This window comes from Nansenia antarctica (genome assembly GCF_963989245.1).
Source record: "Nansenia antarctica genome assembly, chromosome: 18".
NCBI classification, from domain to species: domain Eukaryota; kingdom Metazoa; phylum Chordata; class Actinopteri; order Argentiniformes; family Microstomatidae; genus Nansenia; species Nansenia antarctica.
The window spans coordinates 9,974,625-9,988,167 of NC_137691.1; the positions used below are offsets into that span (position 1 = coordinate 9,974,625).

The 13,543-nt window shown below is 39.5% G+C and overlaps 2 protein-coding genes across 3 annotated transcripts; both read right to left on the bottom strand.

Annotated features, from left to right (window-relative positions):
- Positions 1 to 51: 51 nt before the first annotated feature.
- map1lc3a (microtubule-associated protein 1 light chain 3 alpha) lies at positions 52 to 8,434 on the bottom strand. The gene is made up of 4 exons (XM_080548334.1): positions 8,285 to 8,434; positions 5,130 to 5,185; positions 4,096 to 4,202; positions 52 to 1,746 (listed from the first exon to the last, which is right to left on the bottom strand). Exons 1-4 carry the CDS (start codon positions 8,322 to 8,324, stop codon positions 1,584 to 1,586), a joined length of 366 nt encoding a protein of 121 aa, XP_080404460.1. The 5' UTR covers positions 8,325 to 8,434; the 3' UTR covers positions 52 to 1,583.
- A 1,671-nt stretch (positions 8,435 to 10,105) lies between these two features.
- dynlrb1 (dynein, light chain, roadblock-type 1) lies at positions 10,106 to 13,239 on the bottom strand. Of its 2 annotated transcripts, none has more exons than XM_080548337.1 (4): positions 13,149 to 13,239; positions 11,853 to 11,928; positions 10,744 to 10,911; positions 10,106 to 10,667 (listed from the first exon to the last, which is right to left on the bottom strand). In XM_080548337.1, exons 1-4 carry the CDS (start codon positions 13,149 to 13,151, stop codon positions 10,624 to 10,626), a joined length of 291 nt encoding a protein of 96 aa, XP_080404463.1. In that variant the 5' UTR covers positions 13,152 to 13,239; the 3' UTR covers positions 10,106 to 10,623. The 2 variants fall into 2 exon arrangements, with proteins under 2 accessions (XP_080404463.1, XP_080404464.1); XM_080548338.1 differs by having other exon boundaries at positions 11,853 to 11,922; positions 13,143 to 13,239.
- Positions 13,240 to 13,543: the final 304 nt, after the last annotated feature.

Genomic DNA, 13,543 nt, shown 5'->3' on the forward strand with positions numbered 1-13,543 from the left:
AATTAGTGAATGCAGGCCCAGAATAGTTAATAAACACACTAGCAATAATTGCTTATGATGGTTTATATGCACACAATTTTGCTTGACAATTTTGATACATTAATATCCGTTTTTGTCTAAAAAGACTATTTTAAATGAACCTAAAATAATTACTTTATTTTTACTGCGTAAATCAATATATATATATATATATTTAGATATATATGTATTTAAAAAAATAAGAAAAACATGCAAGGTAGGTGGTTCATCACAAACCATTTGTTTCCAAAGCAGTTTTTGACCAAAGGCAGACATACATAAGGAACACTATTGTAAAGAAGAGAATAGCAGTTACACAAATAGATTATACAGTAATTATACTTTCTAAATGTAACGCTGATTTCTTACATTTGTAAATGTATACAGTCATGGCCATAACTATTGGCACCCATGCACTTCTGTCAGATAAAGAAATGGTGCATTATCTGACATAAGTGCCATGACTGTATGTGCAAAGAAGTATTTATTTACTACATTATATATCACTTGTTGCTACTCAGTTCTAAGTACTATATCACAACACATCTCCACCACCTGTTTATGTGTTCAGCTGGCTCTGGGAACCAGAAGCATTCAGCTAACCCACACTGATGTCTCTATTCCAACATGTCAAACTAAAACTATTGGCTGAGTCGGATTCATTAGCCTCGACACGGAGGTGAATGTGAGAGGATCAAACACACAGTAAAACAGTAAAGCCATCTTTCTAACAGATGATGGTACAGGGCTGATAATGGTTAATGTTAGGGCAGTTCTGTTTGGGACAAATACGTGTACTTGTTTCTGTCAGTGTTAGAGCATATACGGTGAGAACATTGGTTGTCTTCTTTATCTAAATGTCGGGGGGAAACTCAAAACGAGATACATGACCAGTAGTTAAGGCAATAATATCTTAAAGCATATTTTCATATGTTTTTACAAAACTCACTGAATAAAGGCCTAAAAACAACAGTTTGTGAAAAACCTATTTACAAGGACTAACCGACATGTTGTTATTCTTTCCAAACGACGGTAAAACTATAAAATAACATAAGGGCCATGACCACTACAATAAAGAACAAACCGATTGCTGCCAACTTTGACAGGGGATGATTGCGGGATAGTCATTTGTTAAACCAGGTTTGCGTTCCAATTCTCTACCCTCATGAAACGTGCACTTGTACACTCCTTGTATGGCGGAAACTCTCTCCAGCAATGCTTGCAACAATCCAACACTTTAAAACGCATGCTGGTTTAACAAGCGATCAACCAGCGATCATCCCCCCCCTGTCAAAATTGGCAGCGATTGGCTCCTAACGTTCTGCACCATGCTTCCTTATCTTCCAACCAGGGAGGGTTTTGAAACAACAGACAAGGGGGACATTGCACATGACATTCCTGTATGAATACATACCTAGTGTCATGAGAAGACACAGTTACGTGTGTTCTGTTTAATGACCTTTACGGGGAGGTCTGTGTACCCTCAGCCACCATCTCTTTTCCCTCTCTCCCTACTCATCTCTTATCTCCAGCCTCTCCCCCCCCCCCCACTCCTCCCTCCCTCTTCAGCAGCCGAACGTCTCCTGGGAGGCGTAGACCATGTATAGGAAGCCGTCCTCGTCGCGCTCCTGTTCGTAGATCTCTGAGATGGCGGTGGAGACGCTGACCATGCTGTGTTGGTTGACCAGGAGGAAGAAGGCCTGTGTCGGGTTGAGCTGCAGCCGGCGCCTGGGAGGCAAAGACACATGGTCACAACTAAGGTTGAGGGACTAAAGGACATGGGTACATTTCCATGTGAATTTATGGTGATGTTGTTTGGTAAGGTTATTTGCACTAGGGTTGGGCGATATCCAATATTATGTTAAATTATTATATTATACATATTATGTATGGTGAAGGCATGAGCAAACATGACTGAACCGCAATGCATAGACGCAGCGATTCATAGAGCAATGCATAGAGCAGCGATTCCCAACCTATGGGCCTCTGGTGGGCTGCGAGAGTACTGCAAGTGGGCCTCAAAATCATGGGCAAAATATTTTTTTTTACAAAAACGTTTTCATTAAAAAAATAAATGCATGGTACTGTATTTTTTTCTTTAAAACCTTCAAAAATGCATCATCAGTGTGCTACTCCCCCCCCCCCCCCAGTGCAGGGCCTACTGCACTTTATGTATGATGATTGTATGATGATGCATATGAGATCAATAAGAATAAGAGATTCTTATCCAATAAGAATAAGAGAATAATGATGAGACACCAAAAGAAATGTAAGCGTCCATAAAATGCCTGTGTGGGCCGCGAATACTTTAGAGATTGTTAAGTGTTAAGGCCTTGAGTCCAAAAAGGTTGGGAACCGCTGGCATAGAGTATGGCTAGTGATGTTTTCACTGCTAGATGTTCTTTGCCTTGCAAAACACCAGACATTGCACTTGTAATTTTCAGTACATTTACAGACTATTTTCTGAGATGATCAATCCCTGTATGATTCAAGTTAAGTTGTTTCTTTTGAACAGTCAAGAGTATGCACATCATACTATAGCCACAGGATACACTTTCTCTGCTAACCAATTTCTCTGATCATTACACTGTTTGACAATATAAACAGGGTTGAAAGCCACTCACACTGCGACCACGACAATTAATAATTCAAGTGCACCCCAAAACTTTTATCAAAAGATTTATCATGTACCAAACAGAAGGGCTACCGCCAAAGTACCAGAGTTCTGATTAGACCATGGACAAAGTACTACTGTTGTACTAACCCTAACTACAAACACAACTCTTGTCCATATCCTGCAGACGTTTCAACATCACTCAGATGAGACCGAAAGGCGTTAATCGTAGTCTGCAATGCGCTTATGGAGAAGCGTGTTTTCCCCTTGGAAATACTTTGAAAACAGATCCACAGCGCCCCCCCCCCCCCCCCCCCCTCTCAGCCTAAGCAACATTGGGATGTTGTGTGCTTTAAACGTGGAACAGACAGTATGATTACAAGTAAAAAAGTGAGTCAGCAAGTCAGTCAGAAGTCCACATATCACATTACAGTTGGCAGCAGTCAGACTGCATTCTATCATTAGCTAAGGAGAGCGATCAAATACAAGCATCATGTGATTCTGTACTTTTGTTTTTACATAGGCCTAATTTGATCCAAAACACAATTGTGCTGAAGTATACCCAACATTAAATCTACATACAATAGTATTAGATAACCAGCCCGACAGTGGATAACAGGGTGTGCTTTGGTTCTCTCAGGCTGTATTTACACTGCAGGTCGTAATGCCCAGTTCCGATTTTTTGCCGATATCCACATCTTTTTAACGACTGCTTACATCTACTTTTTAAAAACGACCCATAACCGATACCTGTGCTTACACTTGAAACAACTCGCATACGTACAATATTTATATATATTATACTATAAAGCCATTGCTTTCCGAAGTATGTTTAGAGGTCCGCAAAACATTGCAGACATTTTACGCCGGCTCTACCTCCTGCGCCACAGCCGCCCCATCGTGATAAGAGGGTGTACTTTGGTGCTGGACAAGTTGAAGAGTGCGTTTTGGATTTTCCTTTAGCGACATTGATGGAATACCCCCGAGGCAGGTAAACACTTCTGTTATCACAGTAACAGTGTTACTTACTTGATCTCCCCAGTATTGGGCATAAGGTTACAAGTGTGATTCAGCCAAATGACTCAACAATATACTCTTCTTGACGGCCCTGACTCATCCATAGGGCTTTCACACCGGCAAAGAACCGTGCCGGTTCGCGTTCGCGTTCGGAAACCTCCGAACGTTGGCGCTGTCTGGCGAACGATACACTGGTATGAACGCGGGCTCGTTCGCCAGACAGCGCCAACGTTCGGAGGTTTACGAACGCGAACGCGAACCGGCACGGTTCTTTGCCGGTGTGAAAGCCCTACCAGTGAGCTGGCCTGTGAGTGACTGACTGCTCCACATCTGATTGTCAACTCGCTGAGGGTTGTATATAAAATGTGTGCAGTTTAATTTGGCTCCCTAATGAGCTGCACCATGGCATCAAAACCAAACCCCATGAAACGACTCAATGATCTTACCTGATAATCTTCACAAGCTCACTCATGTTGACATGATCCGGGACAAGAAACTTGGTCTTGTCCAACACCGGCAGCTGCTTCTCTCCCTTATAGCGCTCGATGATCACCTGGAGGGAGGGAGCGGGGGGGGGACACATCTTCATACAGAGGGAGTGGAGGTACAAACATCTTCATACAGAGGGAGTGAAGGTACACACATCTTCATACAGAGGGAGGGGGGACACACACATCTTCATACAGAGGGAGGGGGGACACACACATCTTCATACAGCCCATCATCCCTTCATCATCTTTCCAATACTGAAATGAATGAATGGTCTTTATTGTCATTGATATAGTACAGGTACCAAACAATGACATTTGGGAGGGGGGGGCTCCCCTGGTGCTAGAAAAAAAAAAAAAAAAAACTGATTCTTCTCTTATGTTTGATCATGGTGGATCCATCTTACTACACAGAGAAGGGTCACCTGGCGGCGATGACTGTAGTAATTAAATAAAGCCATTGGAAAGGCTAAATATAGTGATTTTGTTCCTAGAGGTCTATAATGTCAACTTGACATTGATTCATGATGTGACAAAGAAAATGTAATGACGTGCATGAATGTTTACTTTTTTTATTCAAATTTTTATCAGGTGTCATGTAGTACATATATAGATGTGCCTACCTTATGCATACCACTTCAAATGTGTTTCAGATTGTATTACATACTCCTTGCAACAACATTCCCTTTTGCTAATATGACATCCTGTACAGCAGGCCTAATCAACACAGCTAAAAGAGCCTTGTTTATACTGTTGGCAATGTTCTGGCAGCCTCCCTGAGCCACTCTCCTATTAGCAGTAGAAGTGCCTGGCGGTGACGTGAACTGTATCAAGTGAAGCTCTTACTGTAACCACTTAAGTGATGCCTTAAATCAGCTTTCAGGGATTCCTTGAGGTTAGGCAATCTAATTCCCTCCACAGACCAATGAGATGTAGATCTACTCCCAAGCCAAAACAGGGTCACACATCAGATATAAGACCCTATAACTTACTGGGATTTTGTTGGGGTGCTGGTCTCGTATTTGCTGCACCTCTTTGCAACGATCATCTGCAGATAAAGAGAAACAATCAATTTGTTACCTTCCATTATCTTTTTTTTTTTTTTTTTTTTATCAATTAACAAATAATGTCAGATATATTTTCGCTGTCAGTCTTTTTGGGGAATCTTTGGGGAAACATGTAGGCTATCATGAGAATGATTTCAGATTGATTGTCACCGATTGCAAACTTGGATTAGATTACAAATTCTAACAAAATATACTGTTGAATGGGGAGTTTGAAGGGCTATAATATAGTCAAAGTGTCAGTTGCTCCTCAAATCAATCAGAGCTTGAGTCTCACGACAGCTGAAAAGAAATAGGTCACAATGCAATAGTGAATTCCCTTTGAAAGGGTGTTAGTAACACAATGAAACACAGCACACAATGAAAGCTCCCTTTGTTTTACAATCTATATATGTGGTTGTTTCAACCATAATATAAAGGTTTAAATAAATCAAATCAATAATGAGGAGTGATAAAACGTACTAATCATTGATGAGCATCTTTTGATTCATCTCCACTATTTGCAGTGCTGATAAGGTTAGCATCATTTGGATTAGCCTCTAACTTTCTCCCTCACATCATTATTCCTGATTTATTCATGTTTCTTTTATCATCATGAAGGTCAAGGTCCTGGAGGCAGTAAAAGCAGAGCAGCTGAGTTGCTAAACAGAATAGGACGCAAGGAGGCCTCCCATCAGGGCTGACACTTCCAGAACATAAAACGCTCTTATCCTGTTATTATTACTCTTAATCATTATTTGAGGGAGTGTCGCTGGATGTAAACATGTACATGTAATACATTCACTCTTTGGAAGACTCTCCCAGACCACAACAATCCAGCACACTGTTGTCCTTCAAACCATCCCTCAAAACCCATCTTTTTAAACTCGCTTTTAATCTTAAGCTATTTTATTGTTGTTTGTTTATTGTTGACTGTGCTTTTGTTTTACTTTTATTTATCTACCTATTCTTGTTCTCTGCATGGAATGTGTCTTTGAGTACTGAGAAAAGCGCTATGTCATTGAGAGAGGAATTGCAGGCCACTGAAACTTGGTTAGTCACAACCAAGATACATAGCATACTTCCTGCCTCATCTTTAGTCATTTGTTTGCCAGAATAGAACAATGTCATTCGCCCTAATTTTCCCATGGACAACTACCCAAAGTGAACACTAGAATCACAATCATGACCTGCAACATTGTTGACATGTTAGTGGCTAAATTGCAGTAACTTCCTCAGATTAGACGTTTGGGTAACGGCCTGAGTATAACCCACAGCTGCTTGTTGCTGTGAGAAGGGGGAACTATTCTGCCCCCCTAGATTGAGAGCCCTTCCCCCGAGGAGACAGGTTGTGAGCTCTGTGGGATGTCTTGAGGAGTGTCTGAGCTGTGATGTCATCAGTATAGAAGTGACAGAATGAACTCTGGTTGTGTCTCCTTGCCAACAGCTTCTAATTGATATAATGTAGAGTGATAAAAGCAGAGGTCAGGGTATAGCTTGTTCTCTTTGCTTTGTCCGCTTGTGAGGTTCTCATCAAGTTGTGAGTAGCATTGTTTGAATGACCTGTGGCCATCTCTATTTTTCTCTGTCTCCTCTCTCTCTCCCCTCCTCCAGCCTCCATTTCTCTATCTATCATTTATTGAGGGTAGAATGTAACATTTTCCTATGAACCACTACTTGTACTGTATTATAATTGCATTCCTCTTATTGTACTTTGCACAGCATCTTGCACTATTGAAGCCACTGTAGTACGACTGGCTACTACCATCACTTAATTACTTATTTTACTTTATTATTGTGATTTTGTATATTGATGCTGCAATGCCAATGTTGAGGACCAAAGCCATTTTAAATGGTAAATGGACAGACTTATATAGCACCTTATTCCAAAGTGCTTTACAATGGCCTCTCATTCACACACTCAGCAAGCTACAATGCAACAAGGCGCCGGTCTGCTCATTGGGAGCAATTTGGGGTTCAGTGTCTTGCCCGAGGACACCTCGACATGTGGCCAGCCGGAGTTCGAACCGCCGATCCGGCGATCATTAGACACCAGCTCTACCTCATGCGCCACAGCCACCCCATTTTACTTGTGTAGGCCTACTCGTATTTTAGGATGTAATAAAAGCGATTCTGATTCGCCTTGTAATAATTGTAAACTCAGGAAAAAAAGTTTTGTTTGGTCGATTATTTCTGTTGTTACAATGCTAATTGGCATTGTATTTTATATCGTTGGAAAGCCTGTTTATTTACCTTTACAATGATGGCCAACTTGTAAGGATCATGATTTCTCAAAATGTTATTCCCAAATGGTAGGCTATACGCCTACTGAATTAGGCTACTCGTAGCTCTCCACTTTGTACCCTATTATGCGTACTATTCATACTATGTATGATGTAGATTTTTGCCATGTAGATTTTTCAGCAAAATTGGACCAATCAGTGTAATTTCTTAAATAACTATGTGTCAAAACATCTGTATGGCAAGACACATCACTCACATTTTTTGTTTTTGTTTTTAACTGTCTTGATGGTGTTATTTTATTTTATTTTTGTTCATATATCTCAGACTGGTGTTGTTTTGTTCATAACTCCACCCTTTCCACATACACTCAAATGACAACGTCATTCCTGAACACGTGTACTGAGGATAACGTGTCGCAGAAGTTGTTTGTCTTTGTATATTATAGCCCAGCTGGTTACGACATCAGAACATAATGACACCATCAGTAGCAGCAACCCTTCCTAATACATCGATATTTGCAGCCCGTGTCAGAATGTGGTCCCTCTATTCATATTGTCATTAACGATTTATTTGATCAAGGCAATTGTTCTTCGTGGTGTAATCAGTCAGTTTAATAACGATAGCTGCCCAATAAAGTTCAGGCCTTATGCTATGTCTGACGATGTCGACTGTCTATACTTTTATACGCCTTTCTTAAGTCACAGTATTGCATTTCAGATAATAGTTAATTAGTAGTTACTGACCTAACATGAGCGACATTGACGCTTCAGTTGGTTTGCCATGTCATGTTGTTAAACATCAAAGCGCTAACGAATTATTTGGCTAACGAATTGGCTAACTACCTTAAATTAAATACTTACCGAATGTCCGTCTCTGTTTGAAGGGTCTGTCGGATGGCATCACTGTTGATAATGTTTTAACAGTATACAAGGTTTAATATATTTATAATAAGTTAATGTATTTCGTTACAGCCGTCTTCAAGATGTGCTCTGTCTAACCAACAGTTGCAAATGAACTAAAGCAGTGACGTCACTCACAGGATTCATGGTGCGTTCGTTTGGACCTCGGTAACTCGTGACGTTAGAATTATAAGGTTCTAGGATCTCCATTTTTGTCAAAATTGAGTTTTTTTACATAATCTGATCCATTAGGTGTTTATTAATGCCTGTGTGGTGTTATTTTTTTTTAAATGTTGACATTTTTGAGTTAGTAATTCATAAAATACAAAGGTTCCATCTCACAAAACATAATGGACTGTAAAAACGTTGACGCTCAATATCTCTGAACTGCCCTAAACGGAGATAGAACCGTATAATTCTAAGCCCACGAACTCGTAGCGCCCAGTTGGTGAGGTACATCATTCTGATATAATAAATTCATATTAATAATTGTTTTATTGCCATGCTGCAATCAACTTGTCAGTCAATTGTTGGAGTTTGGTATGTTATGCTCTAGGCAAGGGGTCCGTCATAGACCCTGGAGCAATATGATATGAATGCATTCGAGTACTTTTGAAGTGGGAATAACTCTTCAATCAATTAGATTTGGTTTGTGATGAATGAATGAACGTTAACAAACTACAAACATACATTACACATATGTAGATGTTGAAACAGAGTGTTGTTATAGAAAGATGAATACCAGTGACACCATTTTGCTGTCGAAATCAGTCTGTTTTGAGAAGATAATGGTGCGTTCGGCAACTGTAGGAAACTCCCCAAAACTCATCCTCCTCAGGATCGAGGAGGAGTCAAACACTAGAGGACATACCTGGGGGATGAATCTGATCAATGACAGATGTCATCCATATAAATGTTATAATAATAAAAATAATAAAAATTTGAGAGGCAAAGATGCCTTGTCACTTTGTCCACTGTTTTTTTTTCTTTTCATCTCAGTTGAAATTGGGGAATGTCACAAATTGTTTCCATGGCAATGGAACTGATATCTTAATTCTTGATTATTACATTGGTCATTACAAAGTTTGCGACGGACAAGTTCATAATTAAAAAATAATAGGGCTATTATATGTCAGTCATTGTTAGTCTAATCAATCTTAAAGTTAGTGTGCTTTCAGATAGTGCCATAACAGAGATGTGTACCAAATGTGAGGCTAACCCTTGCGCCCTTAATTGCCACTTGAAGCTATACTTATCATAATTACTGTGAATTGTAATTTGTATCAAACAACATTTTTAAAAAATGTTTATAATTTATAGGACTTTCTCCAACTACGATGAAAAGCATGCTTAGACTGGTGGAAAACAGAAAGGCCTGTTAGAGCATCCACTGGAGGGAGCATGTCACTTGTAAATGTTTGGTAGCAACTAGATTATCTAATTAGGAAATTAGCCCCAAATGTATATTAATTGATGGTGTAAGCATTGAAGTCACATTCCTGGTTGTCTGATCACAAGTATTATCCGGATACGATTAAAGTGAAGTATGAGTATGATTATTATTATCTGTGTCTATGTAAACATATTCTAAGATGGGACAAGTTGTTGCTAAATAGGTAAAGTGAGTTTCATTTGACTTCAGTCACACTATCCTGTGATACAACTGTCTCTATCTAACTAACTTTTGTTTGTTTCATTACAAAAAACCCAAAACATTGTTGTCTTCAGATCTTCAATCTACAAATTTTACAGAATCAAAATAATGACACAAAATAAGTTTTTACTTAATTTATTGTTTTGCCTTATATGTTGTCAATATGTTAACGCACAAGCAGATTTGTAGTGTACTGCTCACCATATACAAGAAAATACTGTTGAAATCTATTGGCGATTGGCAAGAGAAAAATTGTAAACAGAAATAAATAAGCAAATTGACTGATTCATGGATATTATCAAACCTCCAAAATGACAGTCCAAGCCGAAGTACTATGCACTTTGTGGATCCAGGGGAATTGTCATACTCATTCAATAGGGGAAACGGAACTGGAATGATGATCAATTATTACCAACATACAGTATCAATAGGTTCTGGAGCTTGAGTTATGGACCGTATCAACACACCGCAATCAGTCACCAGAACAACATTAATCTAGTTCCAATGCGTGGCTTTACCTTCACATAAGTGCATTTAGAGCTTCTTGTGCAGATCAAGATATAATTCAGTTAACACAACAGAATAAACATTTTGCCTTTAAATAGAAAATAACAAATACAGCAACGAGATGGTAAGGGTGTTCCTCTCAGTCCGAGGGGTTCTGAATGACGATCAAGAAATAGTCCTTATCTGTAAGAGAAAGCAAAATTGGTATCATACAAAGGACATAGATTCAAAGCCATAAAGTGTGTTGACTGCAGGTTACCTGGCGCTATCATAATCTCGTTCTTCTTGGAGCGGATCCTCAGGAAGGTAAGATCATTCTGTGGGTCGATGTCCCTGACCGTGCTCCGTGCCTTCATCACCAGCTGGTGAATGAGGCCAGCGTACTGGACTGTGGTGGAGTTGTCCAGGGTTGTCTTGATGGGGATGCCTTAGATAAGGAGGACAAATTAAGTTATAGCTCTAGACAGTTATGGTACTGTGCCCTGACACGCACAGTAAGTAAGTAAATAAAGCTTTAGTTATATAGCACCTTTCACACAAGGAATGGAGCTCAAAGTGCTTTACAACAGGGAGATAAAAACATAAAGTGAATATAAAACCATATACAAGCATAAAATGAATATAAAAGCCGGGGAAGATAAAGTAAATAAAACAGTAAAAAGAAGGTAAAGATATAAAATACAATAAAAGAAGAGAAACAAATAATAAAACATTTAAAGTGCAGCAGCTGGCAAATGAGCAGCAGGCAGGTGCAGATTAGCTAGTTAAAGGCTAAATTGAAGAAATACGTTTTTAGCTTTCTTTTAAAGATATTTAGCGAGCTGGCTTCCTTGATCTCTAAAGGTAATGTTTTCCAAAGCTTTGGGGCATAGTTGTCAAAGGCTGCGCTCCTGATCTTCTTCTGACTGTTGCTGGGAACTTCTAATAAACCTGCGATAGATGATCTTAGTGTTCTTGAGGGCACATAGTTTACAAGGGAATTAGCCATTTACTTTGGCTCTCGCCCATTAAGGGCTTTGTATAAGGAGGAGGACCTTAAAATCAACCCTACATGTTACTGGCAGCCAGTGCAGAGTTGCACGACAGCTGTTTTGTAGGCATCTGGGAAGATGCCTGTTTGAAGCAACGTCTTTATGATCTTCAGGACATGATTTGAAACACTAACAAACACCCGCTTGAGGAATGCTATTGGTAATGTGTAGGGTCAAGGCAGGAGGTGGAGGAATTACATTTAGAGACAGTGTTACAGAGGTCCAGTAGTGTAATACAGGTGAATTCACAGCTCATGCAAAAGTGCTCCAATCCGGAACATGTTAAAAGACCTTCGACCATGTCAATAAGTAAAGTCTTTAAAATATATATATATACCTTCAGCATTGACAATGATGATTCCTTGCACACCTTTCTGGCATTGAATTCTCTTCAGTGTTTCCTCTACCTCAGCCTAAAAGAGAGTGGTGAAAACAGAGGAGAGACACAGCACAAATGTAAGTGTACAGTAAACATGTTGTCCCCCATGAAGCACATGTAGTGTGTATCTCGATCCAATAAATTGCTGAGTGGGACTGCCCCACTCAGCAATTTAAAATAAATAAATACAAATAAACTGTGGGCCAGTTAGCCTACTGGTGTCAAAGATAATGTGTGTAACATACAATCCATGTTTTCAGTTTACTCTCTGGTAAATCCCTACAGGGCCCTTCTGGGGTCATACACACACGCACACGCACACGCACACGCACACGCACACGCACACGCACACGCACACATTGTATATATATATATATATATATATATATATATATATATATATATATATATATATATATCCTAACCCTTGGGATTCAAATTCACAATCAGTGTGAACAGATTTACTAAATTGAGCGACCAGATCACTAAACCGTGCGCACAGATTTACAGATTATATATTTTTGTTTTATTATTATTATTATTATTATTACATATGACCCCACAGGGGCTCCGTACAAATCCTTTAACGCTGTGAAAGTCTGTACATAACGTCAGAACTAAACATACAACATTGTACCGCGCGGATTGTTCTGTTATCAATCATATAACTCTGTCTAACTCTCACCCTAACCCCTATGTTTACATTCTGCAGTTTGTGACATATCTATTGGCTTATTTTAAAATATATATCATCCACATTATAAACACAGGACAGCAGACAACATGTCATGTGTTAGCCAGCCTAGCTGAGTGGCTAGCTGTCTACCTGCAATACAGTGGTGTTGTTGCAGCAGCAACCTACAGACCAGGGGCGTATTTCATCAACGTTGCTAAAGGAAAATCCTGTCTTATTTTTGATAATATAGCGAGACTTGTCAGACTAAACCTGGATTTTCATTGAGCGATGTTGATGGAATACCCCCCAGGTAATACAGTGTTGTTGTAGCAGCAACACCCAGCACAGCCCATGTAATACAGTGTTGTTGTTGTTGTTGTTGTTGTTGTTGTTGTTGTTGTTGTTGTTGCAGCAACAACCACAGCCCAGCCCAGGCAAAGCGTTAGCCTTTAGCAAGCAAGTATTTAGCTAATTAGCCTTCAGACTAACTTCTCTGGAAAATACCATTAGCTATATAACCAACGATAACTGAGCACGTGAATTATTGAAAAGCACTTTCTCAAACGAAATACACTTGCCATTTTTAAGCGGCCCACTAACGTCCCAAACAACTTGATTTAGCTAAGCTGTCTAGCTTGCTAATAATGGTGGTTACTCGGTGGATGATGGTGACGTCACACAATTCCATAGCCGGTCATGCGCACTGACGATCGGAATCTCAGCGTCATCATCAGTGAAACTATAATATCACATGCTCACTCAGGGTGTGTTCGAAATGGCATACTAGCATACTACTCATACTAGATATGACGTAGATTTTAAGTATGCAGTGCGTTCACAATGTAGAGTATGTGAAATTTGAGTATGCAAGAAATATTATACTAGATTTTCGGTCGGCTGGTATTGGCATACTTATTATGAATTTAGTAAGCAGTATGCAGTATATACTAATTTAGTATGCTAGTATGCAGTA

What these genes read in the sequence shown, in the direction of transcription:
- map1lc3a (XM_080548334.1), bottom strand. Translation starts at nt 8,324, where the DNA reads ATGCCATCCGACAGACCCTTCAAACAGAGACGGACATTCG. An exon ending in CAAACAGAGACGGACATTCG is followed by an intron (nt 5,186 to 8,284) that starts GTAAGTATTTAA and finishes CTTTATCTGCAG; the next exon opens with ATGATCGTTGCAAAGAGGTG. An exon ending in AGCACCCCAACAAAATCCCA is followed by an intron (nt 4,203 to 5,129) that starts GTAAGTTATAGG and finishes CCCTCCCTCCAG; the next exon opens with GTGATCATCGAGCGCTATAA.
- dynlrb1 (XM_080548337.1), bottom strand. An exon ending in CATCATTGTCAATGCTGAAG is followed by an intron (nt 10,912 to 11,852) that starts GTATATATATAT and finishes TCCTTATCTAAG; the next exon opens with GCATCCCCATCAAGACAACC. An exon ending in CGAGATTATGATAGCGCCAG is followed by an intron (nt 10,668 to 10,743) that starts GTAACCTGCAGT and finishes TTTCTCTTACAG; the next exon opens with ATAAGGACTATTTCTTGATC.